The 21,299-nt window shown below is 46.1% G+C and overlaps 2 protein-coding genes across 4 annotated transcripts in view; one reads left to right on the forward strand and one right to left on the reverse strand.

The window, feature by feature from the left end:
- Positions 1–21,299, reverse strand: part of PDCD5 (programmed cell death 5) — a 302,413-nt gene that overhangs the window by 148,932 nt on the left and 132,182 nt on the right. The window lies entirely within an intron of this gene.
- The window catches only part of MYLK3 (myosin light chain kinase 3), a 61,655-nt gene that overhangs the window by 9,917 nt on the left and 30,439 nt on the right, over positions 1–21,299 (forward strand). Inside the window, exon 1 of one of the 3 annotated variants that reach the window (XM_040329464.1) lies at positions 20,258–21,014. The exons of the other annotated variants lie outside the window; for them this stretch is intronic. Within the exon in view, the coding sequence (XP_040185398.1) occupies positions 20,513–21,014 (502 nt within the window). The 5' untranslated portion in view covers positions 20,258–20,512. Of the gene's footprint in view, positions 1–20,257; positions 21,015–21,299 lie in introns of those variants that run through there. 3 annotated transcript variants of the gene reach the window in all.

The following is a 21,299-nucleotide window of genomic DNA, read 5'->3' on the forward strand; positions in this document are numbered from 1 at the left end:
GCTTTATGGTGCAAAATATGGTTGTATTGGGCCATGTAATGTCACATATTGGCTGTACAATGTAAAATATGGGTGTATAGGGCCATATAATGTAAAATATAGGCAAATTGGACTGTATAACACAAACTATGGGTGTATTGGGCTGCATTACGTAACATATGGGCATGCTGGGCCGCATAACATAAAATATGGGCATGTTGGGTTGTATAACATTAAATGTGGTAGCATTGGGCAATGTAACCTAAAATATGGGTGTATTGAATTATATAATGTAAAATATGGGTGTATTGGATTATATAATGTAAAATATGGGTGTATTGGATTATATAATGTAAAATATGGGTGTATTGGCCCATATAACATAATATATGGATTTATTGGGCTGTATAATACAAACTATAGTTGTATTGGGCCACATAATGTAAAATATTGAGTGTATAATGTCACATATGAGTGTATAGAAGCATAGAATGTAAAATATGGGCATAGTGGGCTGTATAACACAAACTCTGGGCGTATTGGGCTCCATTACATAAAATGTAGGAGTATTGGGCCCTATGACGAAAAATATGGGCATATTGGGCCATAGAACATAAAATACAGGAAATAACTGCTACTAACATTTACAAATATGTGAAAAAGTTGCAAAATATAACTTATAAGCCTTCCAGTTCAGTTGCTCTCTGCCTTCCCCCTGGGTCAACATCACAGAGATTATCTCCTGCATTCCTGTTGAAGACTTTGCTTGGCTGACGTCCCTTCTGGCTCCTGATCCCGCTTGCTGTTCTACATGTTCTTCTGTGGCTCTCTATTTGGCTTGGCTGACTATCTGATCCGGTTCCTGAACTTTGGCTATGTCTTGACCTCGCTTACTCTGTCTATCTTTTTATCATTATGAAACAAGTGTGACTTAAAGTGGAGGTTCACCCTCAAAAAAATTTCTGACATCACATGGAGTCGAGCCATCCTACCGACAGAATGCCAGTGTTTTTTTTTTTTCTCAGCACATACCTCGTTATTATTATTATTATTATTATTATACAGGATTTATATAGCGCCAACAGTTTACGCAGCGCTTTACAACATCAGGGAAGACATTATAGTTACAATACAATTTAATACAGGAATGATCAGAGGGCCCTGCTCGTTAGAGCTCACAATCTAGAAGTGGATCAGAGGGTAGTAGATGTGGGGGGTGATCAGGTGGGCAAAGTTAAAATACAGTTGTTAGGTGTGGGTAGGATAGGCTTCTCTGAAGAGGAGGGTTTTCAGGGATCCTCGAGCCATCCTACCGACAGAATGCCGTTTTTTTTTTTTTTTTCTCAGCACATACCTCGTTATCACGATTTTCACCCCCCCGGCAATCCCACGGGACTGGGCGTTCCCAAGCACTTCCTGTGATTGACAGGCTTCCGAACGGCGCATACTGCGCGTCACAGGTTGCCGACAGAACCCGAACGTCGGTGTGCAGGCGCCGTATAGAGCCGCACCGACGTTCGGGGTTTTTTCGGCAACCTGTGACGCGCAGTATGCGCCGTTCGGAAGCCTGTCAATCACAGGAAGTGCTTGGGAACGCCCAGTCCCGCGGGATTGCCGGGGGGTGAAAATCGTGAGAACGAGGTATGTGCTGAGAAAAAAAAAAAAAAAACGGCATTCTGTCGGTAGGATGGCTCGACTCTTTTTTTTGAGGGTGAACCTCCACTTTAACTGTACTTCTGTCTCGGTCTGATTCATGGTTTCTAACAGTAACTGGAAGAGGAAGCAAAACCCGGTACCAGTCGCCCCCCCCCCCCCCCCGACCCTGAAAACTGCCAATTGTTGAAGAGGTTAATAGAAAACTGTATAGAGTGATACATTGTATCAAATATACGGAAAAATAGATTTTGGGTTTGCATACACTTTGCTGATGATGTAAGTGTACAAAATTGCCGCAAGATGCAAGCGATTTTTCCCGCCAACACAATTTCACCTTTTTGTTAGTTTGGCAATTAGCTTTATAACAAAGTACACATTGAATGGAAATGACTCTTATTAAGGCGGGTGGCATTCAGGCAAATTAGCGCACTTTGCTGTAAAGTAGGATGGGGGAGGGTCCGGGGCCGGGGGTGGGGTCATTCGATTCAATGTTTTTTTTTTAAAAGCCATTTAGACTGTCATTACGGAAACATCAAAGTGACGTACGACTGGGACCTGCGCGTTCCCGGCGTGAGCTTCGCATGGCGTTGCTTTTATTGTCCACAATTCTCAGCGTTGTGATTTATTAAGAGATTGTTCGGATTTAGAAAGTAATGGACGTCATGTAATTACAGAAGGAGATCAACAGAGAAGGGAGAGCGTGTAAAAAAAACGACTTCTGAACTTGTCTTAATTAGCGGATTGCTGAGTAATTATCTCCATCTTAGATGTTCGACTTCAAAGAAGACCGATACAAGAACCTTCTGATTGAAGTCGGTAAAAAACAAACAAAAAAACATGCTACGCCGATCTAAATACAAGGTTGAAATATTATACAGTATCTCACAAAATTGAGTACACCCCTCTCATCTTTGTAAATATTTTCTTCTATCTTTTCATGTGACAACACTGAAGAAATGACACTTTGGGGCAGATCCACAAAGATCTGCCCCGGCGCATCGTATCCAAGATACGCTACGCCTCCGTACCTTACCTGGCTTTAAATCGAATCCATAAAGAATTTGCGCCGTAAGTTACGGCGGCGTAGTGTATCTCAAGCGGCGTAACGGGGCGGAATTCAAATCGGGGATTAGGGGGCGTGTTTCATTTAAATGAAGCGCGTCCCCGCACCGAATGAACTGCGCATGCTCCGCTTCGAAATTTCCCGCCGTGCATTGCGCGAAATGACGTCGCAACTTAAACTTAGACGTGACTTACGTCCATCCCGATTCACGGACGACTTACGCAAAGAAAATAAAAAATTCTAATTTTCGACGCGGGAACGACTGCCATACTTAACATGGCAAATCTATCTATACGCCGCAAAATACCAGCTTTAACTATACGCCGTAAAAAGACGTAAGAGAATGCGACGGCCGCGCGTACGTTCGTGGATCATCGAAAAAAGCTAATTTACATACCCGACGCAGAAAACGACGCGAACTCCACCCAGCGGACGCCGAAGTATTGCATCTACGATCCGAAAGACGTACGAAGCCGTACGCCTGTCGGATCAAACCTAGATGCCGTCGTATCTTTAGTTTGAGGATTCAAACTAAAGATACGACGCGGGAAATTTGAAAGTACGCCGGCGTATCAGTAGATACGCCGGCGTACTCTCACTGTGGATCTGGCCCTTTGTATCTACAATGTTGTGTAGTGAGTGTACAGCTTGTATAACAGTGTAAATTTGCCGTCCCCTCAAAATAACTCAACACACATCTATTAATGTCTAAACCGCTGGCAACAAAAGTGAGTACACCCCTAAGTGAAAATGTCCAAATTGGGCCCAAAGTGTCAATATTTTGTGTGGCCGCCATTATTTTCCAGCACTGCCTTAACCCTCTTGGGCATGGAGGTCACCAGAACTTCCCAGGTTGTCACTGGAGTCCTCTTCCCCTCCTCCATGACGACATCACAGAGCTGGTGGATCAGGGCCGATCCTAGGCAGGGTGCATGGGGTGCTCCGCACCCAGGAGCCGCAGAGGTGGGGGCGCGGAAGCTCCAAAGTGCTCCTCCCTCCTCGTCTGTGTCCAGAGGCGGAACCCCACTTTGCTTGCTCTCTCTGCTGGGAACTGACGAGCGCATACCTCCCGCTGTCCCCGCAATCCGGGCTGGGTACCACAGCAGAGCCTAGTACTGGAACACGTTCCGGCACTAGGCTCCACTAATTAATTCTGTCCGGTGTACATGGAGCAGTCTCTTGTCTGCCCCGCCCCCTCTGCGTGTCTCGGCTTTTCTCCCATAGGCGGTGTGATGAGAGGCTTCTGGGTTGGCCGGAGCTGCTGCCAATCATCCCGCACACTCCCAGAAATGCTCTCCGAGTGCCACCCTCCAAGTAACCAAAGATGCCACGTATGCCCCGCCCCCTGTAATGTGCTTCTGCTCCCAGCGCGCCCAAGCTACATGGATCTATTGGACAAGTACTGATCTATGGGGACACCTGCTGGGGGGGACACTAATGAAGACTTCTTAGGGGAGCATCTCTGTGTTTGAGTCGTTGCTATAGGAACATTTGTAAAGGGGAGGAATTAGTAAGATGACCACGCCCATGTGGGGGCTCCAGAAATATTTCTGCACCCAGGCGTCTGTGACCCTAGGATCGGCCCTGTGGTTGATGTTGGAGACCTTGCGCTCCTCCACCTTCCGTTTGAGGATGTCCCACAGATGATCAATAGGGTTTAGGCCTGGAGACCTGCTTGGCCAGTCCATCACCTTTACCCTCAGCTTCTTTAGCAAGGCAGTGGTCGTCTTGGAGGTGTGTTTGGTGTCGTTATCATGTTGGAATACTGCCCTGCGGTCCAGTCTCTGAAGGGAGGGTATCATGCTCGGCTTCAGTATGTCACAGTACATGTTGGCATTCATGGTTCCCTCAATGATCTGTAGCTCCCCAGTGCCGGCAGCACTCATGCAGCCCCAGACCATGACATGGGCACAGTGAGGCATAGGGCACTAGGGTGACTACGTGTCCCAGATTGCCCGGGACAGTCCCGCATTTTGCAGGTCTGTCCAAGGTCCCGGGCACCTTCATTTCAGGACAATACAGTGTCCCGGAATAAAGCTGACACAACCCCCCCCCTCCCCTCTATCTGCTGTCCCCAAAAAAGGCAACCACATCACTGCTTTACTCACTGACAGCACTTGTCCTGACCGGGAATGTCTGGAGAGGCACAATCCCCGCCCCCTGCTTGTGTTTGGAGAAATCATAAATCCCTCCTCTTGTGCCTAATCACAGCAGGGCAGTGTAAAGCCAGCGTTGGAACAAGGTAAAACGGGTCTCGGCCAGGCAGGGCAAGTGCTGTCAGTGAGTAAAGTGGCAATGCGGCTGCCTTTTTTGGGGGCGTGATCAGTTGTTCTGGGTAGAGCGCGCATCCGCTGCCCCAGCTGTGCTTCATTACAGCAAAAGCTGATTTTTGGGAAGGGGGTTCCTGAAGGGCTGTTTGGGAATGTGGTCACCCTAATGGGCACAGGGAGGCATGCAGATGGACACCCTTTTGTGGTAAAATTTGCTGCCTCGGCTTATATTCGAGTTGGCTTATACTCAAGTATATATGGTAAGTATTTCATAATGAGCTAGTATGTGCTGCATACTAGCTCATTATGCCTTTGTCTTGCAGTTTTTATTTTATTTTTTTGTGTGCGGGTTTACTTCTGCTTCAAGGGGGAAAATCTTCCAAGGCTGAAGTGGTTAAACGACATACCCCTTCATGCCGATATACGTCGGCAGAATGGCACGGCTGGGCACATCAACGTACCTGTACGTTGCCCTTTAAGCCCAGCCGTGGGGTTGTGCGGGTGCACGCGACTCAGTCCGAAGCTCCGTGGGCGCAGGACTCGCGGACCCGATCGCCGCTGGAGTCCCGCGATCGGTCCCCGGGTTTAAGAACGGGGAGAGCTGTGTGTAAACGCAGCTTCCCCGTTCTTCACTGTGGCGCCGTCATCGATCGTGTGTTCCCTTATATAGGGAATCGCAATCAATGACGTCACACCTACAGCCACACCCCCCTACAGTTAGAAACACAGATGAGATCATACATAACCCCATCAGCGCCCCCTTGTGGTTAACTCCCAAACTGCAATTGTCATTTTCACAGTAAACAATGCATTTTAAATGCTTTTTTTGCTGTGGAAATGACAATGGTCCCAAAAATGGGTCAAAATTGTCCTAAGTGTCCGCCATAATGTCGCAGTCACGAAAAAAATTGTTGATCGCCGCCATTAGTAGTAAAAAAATTTATTTTTTTAATAAAAATCAATAAAACTCTTTCCTATTTTGTAAACGCTATAAATTATGCGCAAACTAACCGATATACGCTTATTGCGATTTTTTTCCCCAAAAATAGGTAGAAGAATACGTATCGGCCTAAACTGAGGAAACAACATTTTTTTATATATATTTTTTGGGGATATTTATTATAGCAAAAAGTAAAAAATATTGAATTTTTTTCAAAATTGTCGCTCTATTTTTGTTTATAGTGCAAAAAATAAAAACCGCGGAGGCAATCAAATACCACCAAAAGAAAGCTCTATTTGTGGGAAGAAAATTACGCCAATTTTGTTTGGGAGCCACGTGGCACGACCGCGAAATCGTCCATTAAAGCGACGCAGTGCCGAATCGCAAAAAACTGTCCGGGTCCTTTAGCTGCCTAAAGGTCCGGGGCTTAAGTGGTTAAACAGAATTAAAATTTGTCCAATATAATGGTTTATGTAATTTTATTATGTATTTTGCTGTTCCTGTAAAAAGCACTTGGGACAAGGTGAAGCGAGGAGACGTCTTTTGTCTGTAACATCCGAGCCTCATACAGCTAGAGCCGCTGTAATCGATGTAATGATGATCTAATTGGTAAAAAAAATGAATATAGTATTTTTGGCTTCAGAGATTTTAATTGAAGAGTTTTGAAAGGAAAGACAGAAGCCTGACGGCTTAATTCCTCACCGAGGGGGGTTCGGAGGAAACGGCAAACATGATATTTAAGTCGTCAATTCTGTAGAAGGAAAAAAGGCGAGAAAATGTAACACAGCAATCCCAAAGTGAGACATTGTAACGTTATATTGTAGATTGGGATTGGAAAGCTCCATGATTAGAATCTTAAATAACAGAGGTACCCACCGTCACAGATCGGAAAATATGAAGGAAACGCTCCTATGGTCACATCTGTATGGGAATTTGATATAACAAAAGAAAAAAATTGGCATAAGATAGCTGTAACGGTCAGAGGTTAACACCGTTTACGATATTCCACTCCACCCAAGACATCTTATCCGACACTCCACAATCCAGCAGACACGTTCCATATGGATTTCCCCAGAATAAACAAGACGCACACAGCTCTATTCTCTGGTTCCAAAACGAATGAATGCTTTAATGGTAACTCAGCCTTGTTATATACAGTTACAAGCATTCTACAGTAATCACAGGGACAATGAAACTCTCCACCCAAAACATCACACAATGGGTGCTTAACGAGTTTCCCCCCTCAATCCACATCCCAGACAGACATTCGGGCACCAAATCTAGAGGAGTTAATTACTACAGCTGACATGGCAGGAGTTATGACTCCAGCTTATCGCACCTGCTACATAAAACACATTCTTTTAGTAAACATAATTGACATGCTAATCCACTACACCTGAGAAGTCAGACATCTGACCTTTTAGACTGCCAACACATACAGTGAGGAAAATAAGTATTTGAACACCCTGCTATTTTGCAAGTTCTCCCACTTGGAAATCATGGAGGGGTCTGAAATTGTCATCGTATGTGCATGTCCACTGTGAGAGACATAATCTAAAAAAAAAATTGCAGAAATCACAATTTATGATTTTTTAACTATTTATTTGTATGATACAGCTGCAAATAAGTATTTGAACACCTGTCTATCAGCTAGAATTCTGTCCCTCAAAGACCTGTTAGTCTGCCTTTAAAATGTCCACCTCCACTCCATTTATTATCCTAAATTAGATGCACCTGTTTGAGGTCATTAGCTGCATAAAGACACCTGTCCACCCCATACAATCAGTAAGAATCCAACTACTAACATGGCCAAGACCAAAGAGCTGTCCAAAGACACTAGAGACAAAATTGTACACCTCCACAAGGCTGGAAAGGGCTACGGGGAAATTGCCAAGCAGCTTGGTGAAAAAAGGTCCACTGTTGGAGCAATCATTAGAAAATGGAAGAAGCTAAACATGACTGTCAATCTCCCTCGGACTGGGGCTCCATGCAAAATCTCACCTCGTGGGGTCTCAATGATCCTAAGAAAGGTGAGAAATCAGCCCAGGACTACACGGGAGGGGCTGGTCAATGACCTGAAAAGAGCTGGGACCACCGTTTCCAAGGTTACTGTTGGTAATACACTAAGACGTCATGGTTTGAAATCATGCATGGCACGGAAGGTTCCCCTGCTTAAACCAGCACATGTCAAGGCCCGTCTTAAGTTTGCCAATGACCATTTGGATGACCCAGAGGAGTCATGGGAGAAAATCATGTGGTCAGATGAGACCAAAATAGAACTTTTCGGTCATAATTCCACTAACCGTGTTTGGAGGAAGAAGAATGATGAGTACCATCCCAAGAACACCATCCCTACTGTGAAGCATGGGGGTGGTAGCATCATGCTTTGGGGGTGTTTTTCTGCACATGGGACAGGGCGACTGCACTGTATTAAGGAGAGGATGACCGGGGCCATGTATTGCGAGATTTTGGGCAACAACCTCCTTCCCTCAGTTAGAGCTTTGAAGATGGGTCGAGGCTGGGTCTTCCAACATGACAATGACCCGAAGCACACAGCCAGGATAACCAAGGAGTGGCTCTGTAAGAAGCATATCAAGGTTCTGGCGTGGCCTAGCCAGTCTCCAGACCTAAACCCAATAGAGAATCTTTGGAGGGAGCTCAAACTCCGTGTTTCTCAGCGAGAGCCCAGAAACCTGACTGATCTAGAGAAGATCTGTGTGGAGGAGTGGGCCAAAATCCCTCCTCCAGTGTGTGCAAACCTGGTGAAAAACTACAAGAAACGTTTGACCTCTGTAATTGCAAACAAAGGCTACTGTACCAAATATTAACATTGATTTTCTCAGGTGTTCAAATACTTATTTGCAGCTGTACCATACAAATAAATAGTTAAAAAAATCATACATTTTTTTTTTTGATTATGTCTCTCACAGTGGACATGCACCTACGGTAACAATTTCAGACCCCTCCATGATTTCCAAGTGGGAGAACTTGCAAAATAGCAGGGTGTTCAAATACTTATTTTCCTCACTGTATCTATCATTAATAGAACTTCCACACAATACAGTGTAACTGGCAGGGATGGACTGGCCATTGGGACTACAGGGAGTTTAACGGTGGGCCAATGGCTCACTGGGCTGGCTTCAGTGACAGCAGACTGCCGCCCCCCTCCACTCCTCTGTCTCTCCCTCCCCACAGCGCTCACCTGGGGGGAACAAAGGAGCAGGGGGGACGACAGAGGAGCATGTGGGGAGGGGACAGACAGCTGACTCAACAGCTATGGCCTCGGAGTTTCTCACTTCTGCCTAATCTTGTCCCATAAGGGGGGGCACCGACCTGATTCTTTCCGCCGGGTGAAATAATGTCTAGCTTCCCCACTGGTACTGCCTATAAGAGTACCAGTACCAGCCGTTCTACTCTAATAAAGTAGAACGGCTAGTGGCTAGTGAAGGGGGAGAGGGGGTTTGGGTGGCCGGGGGGTGCGGGAGTCGTCCGGCCGCCATGGGAGAGACCTGTCAAAGTGGGCCAGTCTGGATGAAGTCCAGGGCCAAATTTCTGTCCCAGTCCAGCCCTGGTAATTAGTGCTGTATTTAAAAAAAATCCTAACTCGGTTTGCGAGTGTTGTCTCGTAAAACGAGCAGGATTCAGGCCAAATCGGTGTGCAGTACCGTGTTTGGCCTGAGGTGGGGGGGCGCCGTTCAGAAATGCACGGAAAGACCCAAGGACAGCTCGGCTGACCTAGTCAAACCTCGGAAAGGCTCAGGAACGGAGTCTTTCCGAGGTGTCCTCAGGCCTTTCCGGACGTTTCCGAGGCTCTCCGGTGCCCCCCCCCCCCCGCCTCTGGCTGCATGCGGTATTGCATGCCATTGAAGTCAATGCAGAACAAATTATTTTCGTTTCCATTGACTTCTATGGGGAAACTCGCTTTGATATGCGAGTGCTTTGGATTACAAGCATTCTCCTGGAACGGATTATCCTCAAAATCCGAGGTTCCACTGTACAGAGACCTAAATGAGGCCGATTGTGTACTTGTACCAACTTCCTTTTGAAAAACATGTTTAGTGAGTTTTAGTAAATGACATCCAAACAGCTAGAGCTGAAATAATCAATTTAAAAAAAAGTTCTAGTTGGTAAATAATGAATATAATGTTTTTAGCTTTAAAGCCTCCAGCTGATGAGTTAAAAGCCTGACGGCTCAATTCCCCCCCGAGGCGGGTTTGATGGAAATAACAAAACACGCTTTTTAAGTCGTCAATTCTGCAGAAAATAAAAAGAAAAGATAATAAAGCGATAATCCCAAAAGTGAGATATTGTTACATTGTATTGTAGATTGCGAGTTGGGATGGGAAAGCTGCATGATGAGGATTTTATAGAGCGACTCACCAAAACAGAAAAGACTATTGTACGTTTTTTAAATACGTCTTTGTCTTTTGGTGACTATCGCCCTGAGATGATAATTAGCTGCGTCTATTATCTTTTATTTTTTATTTTTATTGGAGTTTTTCGTTTTGCAAATATCAAATCCATAAAATATCAACATAGAAGAAGAAAAAGAAAAGTAAAAAAATAAATAATTATACTACAGGGAAATTACAATTACAAGGTTTATATTTTTCCCACTTTTGAATATTTTAGGTTTAGTTTTGGATAGAAAGACGTTTCGTTTTGGATAGAGGTTTAGGGCCAGATTCACAAAAGAGATACGACGGCGTATCTCCTGATACGACGGCGTATCTCTGTGATCCGCCCGTCCTAACTATGCGGCTGATTCATAGAATCAGTTACGCATAGATAGCCCTAAGATCCGACAGGTGTAATTGACTTACACTGTCGGATCTTAAGGATGCAATTCTAGGCCGGCCACTAGGTGGCGATTCCATTGCTGTCGGCGTAGAATATGCAACTGACTACTTACGGCGATCCACGAAGATACGCGCGTTCGTCGCAATCTCTTATGTCGTCGCTAGTTGTTTTTTCCCGTTGCAAAGTTAGGCCTGCTTTAACATGGCTTATCTTTAGAACAGCCATGTTAAAGTATGGCCGTCGTTCCCGATTCGAAAATATAAATTTTTTATTTTTGCGTAAGACGTCCGGGAATACGAAACGCCGTAACGCACGTCGCCGTTCAAAAAAAAACGTCGGGGCGCCGTAATTTCGCGCAAAGCACGTCGGGAAATTTCCTAACGGTGCATGCGCAGAACGTTCGGCGCAAAAACGCGCCTAATTTAAATGGTGCCCGCCCCGTTTGAATTAGGCGGGCTTGCGCCGAGCGGATTTACGTTACACCGCCGCAAGTTTACAGGTAAGAGCTTTGTGAATCAGGCACTTACGCTGTAAACCTGCGGCGGTGTAACGTAAATGGGATACGTTACGCCGCCGCAGCGTAACGTAATTCTCTCTGAATCTGGCCCTATGTTTTGGATAGAGGTTTAGTTTTGGACGGAGATTTAGTTTTGGATAGAGATTTAGTTTTGGAAGGAGGTTTAGTTTTGGATAGAGATTTAGTTTTGGAAGGAGGTTTAGTTTTGGATAGAGCAGAGAAACATTAGAAAGCTTGTCAGTTTTTATTGCTGTCTGTGTCACCATTAACCACTTGCCGACCGCGCCAAATGACCGCTACAGCGCGAACGGCTAGTTCTGGAAGGGCGTCATATGAGGTTTCGGAAGGAGACTGCTGATCACAGATTGAGGTAAAGAGCCAATCAGTGGCTCTTTACCATGTGATCAGCTGTGTCCAATCACAGCTGATCATGGATGTAAATAGAATACGGATGCTGACAGCATGAGGAGAGCCGATAACCAGCTTCTCTGAAAGGTACATGTACACTGATAATCAGGGCAATGATTATCAGTATCCTGATCAGTGCAGTCCTCCCAACAGTGCCTGCCAGTTCTACCAATCTGTGCCCACCAGTGCCTCCTCATCAGTGTCACCCATCAGTGCTGAATACCAGTGACCATCAGTACCCCCTATCGTGCTGCCTATCCGTCCAGCCTCATCAGCGCCTATCGCATACCTCCCAACTTTCTGAGATGGGAATGAGGGACACCTATCAGCAAAAGTATGTAGGCATAGGACACACCCCTTGCCACGCCCCCTTAAAGGAGAATTGTACATAAAAAAATAAGATTGGTTAAACCCACAAGTGCTTTTTTTACCACTACTATTTCTTTATATTGGCTTTTGGAATTTACAAATGCAGCAATTTAGAAATCGGATGAAAGGTTTAGCACTGGGAAACACTTTTTGAAAGATAAAAAGTGCATTTTATATACAACTATATAGATCAGACCAAAATGAGGAGGTCTCGAAATCAGGGACAGTCCCTCGAAATCAGGGACAGTTGGGTGGTATGCTATCGGTGCCGCCTCATCAGCACCCATCAGCGCCGCCTCATCAGCGCCCATCGGCGCCGCCTCATCAGCGCCCTTCGGCGCAGCCCCATCAGCGCTAATAGATGCAGCCTCATCAGCATAACCTCATCAGCGCCCATCCGTGAAGGAGAAAAATTACCTATTTGCAAAATTTTATAACAAACTATGAAAGTTTTTTTTTTTTTTATGACTGGGCAATTTTCATTCAAAGTGTGACAGCGCTGAAAGCTAAAAATGTGGCCTGGGCAGGAAGGGGGTTAAAGTGCCCAGTGGGTAAGAGTTGAACTTGGTCACAAAGGACAGAATAGTCACTGGTTTGGGAATGCGCATATTCTGGAATGGGTAGGGCAGGTTTTATGTTTTAAAGCACAAGGTGGGCAGTGGGGTAAATGGGATGGGGGGGGGGGGGGGATAAGAAGGAGAAGATGGAGATAAGATATAGTAGAGGATAAGAGGAGAAATAATAAAAAATAAAGGTGGGGGATGGGCCATTGGAATATTATTTTTATGTTATTTTTTTCTATAATATACAATACTCGGCTGTGTCTATAAAGACTGTCAGTGGGTCTCTGGCACCTCGCCTTGCCAGTGGGAGAGTGTTGCATCGCGGCCAAGATACAGAGGTAGAAGCCATATGGTTTCTATTGCAGGGCATCCAATAAACGTGAGCGCACTCATGTATTATCTCATCTTTTAGTCCAGCTGGATATCACCGCGGTATCAGTCGCCAATAAACATCTTCTTCCAACCACATAAATAAATGATTATGTGTCCCCACTGCGGGTTCATGCATTAAGAGAGAACAGATATTATGACACTTTTTATGCGTTTTACGGCGGCAGGTCGGCTCTGCTGGGCGAGAGCACGTAGCTATACGTCGCCTCGCCCAGCAGCCAATAGGGGCACAGATATTATGACACTTTTTATGCCCCATCACGACAGGGACACCAGTACCGCGGGCCTTGGTAGTGCGGTTGAGGATGCAGAGTGATGGTCACACGACTTCCTTACGCCGGATGCAATGGCGCTGTACAATGGGCAGTTGGTTCTACCTTTTGTGTATCAGTGTTTGACGTTGCTTTTCCCATTATTAACAGGATTCATACTTGACCTGAAAAATGACAGTTGGAATCTGAACAATGACAGTTTGATATGTTCTAGTTGTAGTGGCAATGCTGATGTACATGCAATAAAAACAACAACCACTGCACTCCTTTTCCCCAAGCTGCCGCTGCTAAAAAAGTTCTCATGTAAACATCCAATAATTTACATCCTAACATGCGACGAGGCTTAAAGGGCAACATTAAAAAATGATGTAGCTATATTTTCCACTTCCTGTATTAAGGTGACAATGCTCTGCATAGAAATCGCACAGTTGTCACTGGGCAATGAGGTCACTGTACTCCAATCATCTCACCACTGGACAATGAGGTCACTGTACGCCAATCATCTCACCACTGGACAATGAGGTCACTGTACTCCAATCATCTCACCGCTGGGCAATGAGGTCACTGTACCCCAATCATCTCACCACTGGACAATGAGGTCACTGTACTCCAATCATCTCACCATTGGACAATGAGGTCACTGTACTCCAATCATCTCACCACTGGGCAATGAGGTCACTGTACTCCAATCATCTCACAACTGGGCAATGAGGTCACTGTACTCCAATCATCTCACCACTGGGCAATGAGGTCACTGTACACCAATCATCTCACCACTGGGCAATGAGGTCACTGTATTCCAATCATCTCACCACTGGACAATGAGGTCACTGTACTCCAATCATCTCACCACTGGACAATGAGGTCACTGTACTCCAATCATCTCACCACTGGGCAATGAGGTCACTGTACTCCAATCATCTCACCACTGGGCAATGAGGTCACTGTACACCAATCATCTCACCACTGGGCAATGAGGTCACTGAACTCCAATCATCTCACCACTGGACAATGAGGTCACTGTACTCCAATCATCTCACCACTGGGCAATGAGGTCACTGAACTCCAATCATCTCACCACTGAGCAATGAGGTCACTGTACTCCAATCATCTCACTACTGGGCAATGAGGTCACTGTATTCCAATCATCTCACCACTGGACAATGAGGTCACTGTACTCCAATCATCTCACCACTGAGCAATGAGGTCACTGTACTCCAATCATCTCACCACTGGACAATGAGGTCCCTGTACTCCAATCATCTCACCACTGGGCAATGAGGTCACTGTACTCCAATCATCTCACCACTGGGCAATGAGGTCACTGTACTTCAATCATCTCACCACTGGACAATGAGGTCACTGTACTCCAATCATCTCACCACTGGGCAATGAGATCACTGTACTCCAATCATCTCACCACTGGACAATGAGGTCACTGTACACCAATCATCTCACCGCTGGGCAATGAGGTCACTGTACACCAATCATCTCACCACTGGATAATGAGGTCACTGTACTCCAATCATCTCACCACTGGGCAATGAGGTCACTGTACTCCAATCATCTCACCACTGGGCAATGAGGTCACTGTACTCCAATCATCTCACCACTGGGCAATGAGGTCCCTGTACTCCAATCATCTCCCCCCTGGGCAATGAGGTCACTGTACTCCAATCATCTCACCACTGGATAATGAGGTGACTGCACTCCAATCATCTCACCGCTGGACAATGAGGTCACTGTACTCCAATCATCTCACCACTGGATAATGAGGTCACTGTACACCAATCATCACCGCTGGGCAATGAGGTCACTGTACTCCAATCATCTCACCACTGGACAATGAGGTCACTGTACTCCAGTCATCTCCCCCCTGGGCAATGAGGTCACTGTACTCCAATCATCTCACCACTGGACAATGAGGTCACTGTACTCCAATCATCTCACCACTGGATAATGAGGTCACTGTACTCCAGTCATCTCCCCCCTGGGCAATGAGGTCACTGTACTCCAATCATCTCACCACTGGACAATGAGGTCACTGCACTCCAATCATCTCACCGCTGGACAATGAGGTCACTGGACTCCAATCATCTCACCACTGAATAATGCGGTCACTGTACTCCAATCATCTCACCACTGGATAATGAGGTCACTGTACTCCAATCATCTCACCACTGGGCAATGAGGTCACTGTACTCCAATCATCTCACCACTGGGCAATGAGGTCACTGTACTCCAATCATCTCACCACTGGACAATGAGGTCACTGTACTCCAATCATCTCACCACTGGAAAATGAGGTCCCTGTACTCCAATCATCTCACCGCTGGACAATGAGGTCACTGTATTCCAATCATCGCACCACTGGGCAATGAGGTCACTGTGCTCCAATCCTCTCACCACTGGGCAATGAGGTCACTGTACACCAATCATCTCACCACTGGGCAATGAGGTCACTGTCCTCCAATCATCTCACCGCTGGACAATGAGGTCACTGGACTCCAATCATCTCACCACTGAATAATGCGGTCACTGTACTCCAATCATCTCACCACTGGATAATGAGGTCACTGTACTCCAATCATCTCACCACTGGGCAATGAGGTCACTGTACTCCAATCATCTCACCACTGGACAATGAGGTCACTGTACTCCAATCATCTCACCACTGGACAATGAGGTCACTGTCCTCCAATCATCTCACCACTGGACAATGAGGTCACTGTACTCCAATCATCTCACCACTGAGCAATGAGGTCACTGTACTCCAATCATCTCACCACTGGGCAATGAGGTCACTGTACTCCAATCATCTCACCACTGGAAAATGAGGTCCCTGTACTCCAATCATCTCACCGCTGGACAATGAGGTCACTGTATTCCAATCATCGCACCACTGGGCAATGAGGTCACTGTGCTCCAATCCTCTCACCACTGGGCAATGAGGTCACTGTACACCAATCATCTCACCACTGGGCAATGAGGTCACTGTCCTCCAATCATCTCACCACTGGACAATGAGGTCACTGTACTCCAATCATCTCACCACTGGACAATGAGGTCACGTAGTCCAATTATCTCACCGCTGGACAATGAGGTCACTGTATTCCAATCATCTCACCACTGGACAATGAGGTCACTGTACTCCAATCATCTCACCACTGGGCAATGAGGTCACTGTACCCCCCAATCATCTCACCACTGGACAATGAGGTCACTGTCCTCCAATCATCTCACCGCTGGGCAATGAGGTCACTGTACTCCAATCATCTCACCACTGGACAATGAGATCACTATACTCCAATCATCTCACCGCTGGGCAATGAGGTCACTGTACTCCAATCATCTCACCACTGGGCAATGAGGTCACTGTACTCCAATCATCTCACCGCTGGACAATGAGGTCCCTCTACTCCAATCATCTCACCACTGGACAATGAGGTCACTGTACTCCAATCATCTCACCACTGGGCAATGAGGTCACTGTACTCCAATCATCTCACCACTGGACAATGAGGTCACTGTACTCCAATCATCTCACCACTGGGCAATGAGGTCACTGTACTCCAATCATCTCACCACTGGGCAATGAGGTCACTGTACTCCAATCATCTCACCACTGGGCAATGAGGTCACTGTACTCCAATCATCTCACCACTGAACAATGAGGTCACTGTACTCCAATCATCTCACCACTGGGCAATGAGGTCACTGTACTCCAATCATCTCACCGCTGGACAATGAGGTCACTGTACTCCAATCATCTCACCACTGGGCAATGAGATCACTGTACACCAATCATCTCACCACTGGGCAATGAGGTCACTGTATTTCAATCATCTCACCACTGGGCAATGAGGTCCCTGTACTCCAATCATCTCACCACTGGGCAATGAGGTCACTGTACACCAATCATCTCACCACTGGGCAATGAGGTCACTGTACTCCAATCATCTCACCGCTGGACAATGAGGTCACTGTACACCAATCATCTCACCACTGGACAATGAGGTCCCTGTACTCCAATCATCTCACCGCTGGGCAATGAGGTCCCTGCACTCCAATCATCTCACCACTGGACAATGAGGTCCCTGTACTCCAATCATCTCACCACTGGGCAATGAGGTCACTGTACTCCAATCATCTCACCACTGGACAATGAGGTCACTGTACACCAATCATCTCACCACTGGGCAATGAGGTCCCTGTACTCCAATCATCTCACCACTGGGCAATGAGGTCACTGTACACCAATCATCTCACCACTGGGCAATGAGGTCACTGTACTCCAATCATCTCACCGCTGGACAATGAGGTCACTGTACACCAATCATCTCACCACTGGACAATGAGGTCCCTGTACTCCAATCATCTCACCGCTGGGCAATGAGGTCCCTGCACTCCAATCATCTCACCACTGGACAATGAGGTCCCTGTACTCCAATCATCTCACCACTGGGCAATGAGGTCACTGTACTCCAATCATCTCACCACTGGACAATGAGGTCACTGTACACCAATCATCTCACCACTGGGCAATGAGGTCACTGTACTCCAATCATCTCACCACTGGACAATGAGGTCACTGTACACCAATGGCCTCCACACTCACCACATCTCATCCAATAGAGCACCTTTGGTATGTGGTGGAACGGGAGAGTCGCATTATGGATGTGCAGCTATCAAACCTGCAACTGCGTGGTGCTATCATGTCACTATGGAGCAAAATCTCTGAGGAACGTTTCCAACACCTTGTTGAATCTATGCCACGAAGAATGAAGGTGGTCCAACCTGCTACTCGCAAGGTGTACCTAATAAAGTGGCCGGTATTTTTTACAGGAACTGTGGATCACTGAAGTTTTGTATTTAGTACATCGCTATGGGGGGGAAAAAAATTCCAACGAGATGCTTTCTCTGAGCACAACAGAATATATTTAGACTCTTCTAGACCACTTAACTTCACACGTTTGCATTTTTTTCTTTCTTTTTTTTTTAAACAATGTTGGTAATTAATTGTGTCCTTGACACCTCTGACTGGTGAGTGAACAGCCCGGTGTGATGAGTCTGGAAACAGTCCCATGACTGCTATATGTTAACATTTAACCCTTCCAGATAAAGCTGAGCAGTTCCAGCACAGACCATATCGCTGGGTGCCGTCCATGGAAATGCTGTCCTATTTTCTGCACTACAGTAAAACCTTGGTTTGAGAGTACCTTGGTTTGAGAGCGTTTTGCAAGACGAGCAAAATTGTTTTTAATACATTTAGCCTTGATATACAAGCGATGTCTTGATATAAGAGTAGCATCATGTCACAACTGAGTATAAAAAAGAAGAGAGGAGACTCTAAAGCCGCGTAATCACAACCATTTTTCATGTCATGGAAAAAAACTAAGTTTTTCTCAACGTGATTCTTGTCAAGCCTGCCTTGCATACACACGATCGTGGAAAAAAAAAAAAAGCTTGAGGAAAGCGCGGTGACGTACAACACGTACGACGGCACTATAAAGGGGAAGTTCCATTCGATTGGCGCTACCCTTTGGGCTGATTATGCAAATTTCCCTTCTCATAATTTGCTTCTGAGTATGCACGCCATGGTTAAAGCCTACACATGGCCATTTTTCTCCTGGAATTTGGGGACCCGGTACCGGCACACATGTAGCCCCACACTTCCTCTACAAGTGTGCAAAGTTTTTTGTCCGGGAGACCTACGGCCGGGGAGCCTCGATTTTTCAAAACCGGGCACCCCTTCCATAGACTCCCATGTTAAACGTCAGTCTAGTCATGGACACAGTGAGGCATGGGCACAGCAGGGCATGGGCATGGACACAGTGAGGCATGCAGATGGACACAGGTAAAGTAAAGACTTTGGGGACACAGGGGTAGATTCAGGTAGATTGGCTTAATTTTCTGCTGGAGTAGCGTATCTCAGATACGTTACGCCGCCGTAACTTAGTGAGGCAGGTTCTGTATTCACCCAGAACCTGCGCCCTAACTTACCGTGGCGTAGCGTAAATCTGCCGGCGTAAGCGCGCCGAATTCAAATTGTGAAGAGGTGGGCGTGTTTTATGCAAATAAAACATGACCCCACGTAAATGACGTTTTTGACTAACGGCGCATGCGTCGTCCGTGAAAGTAACCCAGTGCGCATGTTCCAAATTAACCCGCAAAAAGCCAATGCTTTCGACGTGAACGTAAATTACGCACAGCCCCATTCAAGGATGACTTCCGCAAACGACGTAAAATTTTCAAAATTCGACGCGGGAACGACGTCCATACTTGACAGGATACACCTCATATAGCAGGGGTAACTTCACGCCGGAAAAAGCCTAACGTAAACGACGTAAAAAAAATGGGCGGACGTACGTTTCTGAATTGGCGTATGTACCTAATTTGCATATTCCTTGCGTAAATCGCAATGTAAGAGACTTACGCCAGTCGGATCTTAGTCAAATTCCGGCGTATCTTGTTTTCTGAATACAGAAAAAAGATACGCCGGAGCAACCTAGAAGTTACGCGGCGTATCAATAGATACGCCAGCGTAACTTTTTTATGAATCTACCCCACGGTCTGCAGCAAAACTCAAATTTTCCCAAACACTCCAAAATGCAAAGGCTGAAAAAAAAAAGGGAAACGAATTTTGTAATTTTCGTTAAGTGTTTTTAGAGAGGAGCGGTCCAAGCGCATTGTCGGATCGAGTTTACAAAGAGCCGGCTATGTGTTGGATTTCTATACTTGTCATTGTTGGCTATTTTTAGACGCAAGTGACAGCCAAATCAGACCGGCCTTGTCATTCCAAATACGCGGCGTGCCTCTTCTAAATACGTCTTTTTAATAAGAACGTGTTTGTGACACTTTTCTCTTCCTCTTCCCCCTTGGTACGATACACAATTTAATGAGTTTCTGTCTTATTCAAGCCTGGCGTGCGTTGGTTGGAACCTAATGTATATCGCCTCCTGTCCCTTTTGCTAATGCTGTCAATTCTTGACGTGCTTATCCATCACCAGGCTCTCAGGAAAGAATTTAAAATGTCCCCGTGACGTCAACGGGCCCCCAAAAAAAGCCTCAATGCCAAGTTTAGGCAGTTGTTTAGAGGCCTCACAATGAAAAGCCTGATAGCATGAGTTAAATCTATTTGGACAAAAGAAACTTGATGCCCGTTTGTCTCCTACTGTTTCCAACCAAGAGGTTGCCGTAAGACCATAAAGCCTTACAGATGCAGTGTTAGGAGAAGGATTAGCAGGACAAAGGCCAGATTAGACGTGTGGATAACATAACAAATATGAGTAAGCAGGAGTCAATAACCTCTTGTTTGGCCAAAATGTACGAGAGTAAGTTTGACCAAAGTACGGGGCCCGGAAAATCCCCAGTGAAGCCTCCAGGATTGGCCAACAACATGGACAACAAGCTGAACCTGCTCAACGAGAAAATGGACAAGCTGTTACACTTTCAGGAAGATGTCATGGGCAAGCTGGAAACGGTTTCTCACGGGATGGACCTGCTGGGTAAAGGGATGGATAAACTGTCGGCCTCTCATGGACCCAACCCACAAAGTCCCAAGGAGAACATTGAGCCGGCTGTAGAGGAAAGAAGCTTCTCTGAATTAATACGACTTCTTAAAATGTTACATGGAGAATCTATTATTCACCAAGAGAAACTAGATGGCCTTCAAAAGATGATGTCAACGATGGATAAGGTGGTGGCATTCGTGGGGAACACTCTCAAAAACTCTAAAATTGTGGATTTCATTCTAAAGGGTACAGTTCCTTGGAGGAAGGAGGAGGTTGGTGATTCTTCTCACATAGTGTTCTTAAATGGGTTGCAAAGGTTCGTCTTTTATTTTCTTTGGGCTAGATTCAGGTAGGGGCGCGCATAGTTACGGCGGCGCAGCGTATCGTATTTACGCTACGCCGACGCAACTTGCAGGAGCAAGTGCAGTATTCACAAAGCACTTGCTCCATAAGTTGCGGCGGCGTAGCGTAAATGGGGCTGGCGTAAGCGCGCGGAATTCAAATGTGGAAGGGGGGGCGTGTTTTATGTAAATCTATGATGACCTGACGTGATTGACG

Source organism: Rana temporaria, chromosome 11, assembly GCF_905171775.1.
Source record: "Rana temporaria chromosome 11, aRanTem1.1, whole genome shotgun sequence".
In the NCBI taxonomy this organism is placed as follows: Eukaryota; Metazoa; Chordata; class Amphibia; order Anura; family Ranidae; genus Rana; species Rana temporaria.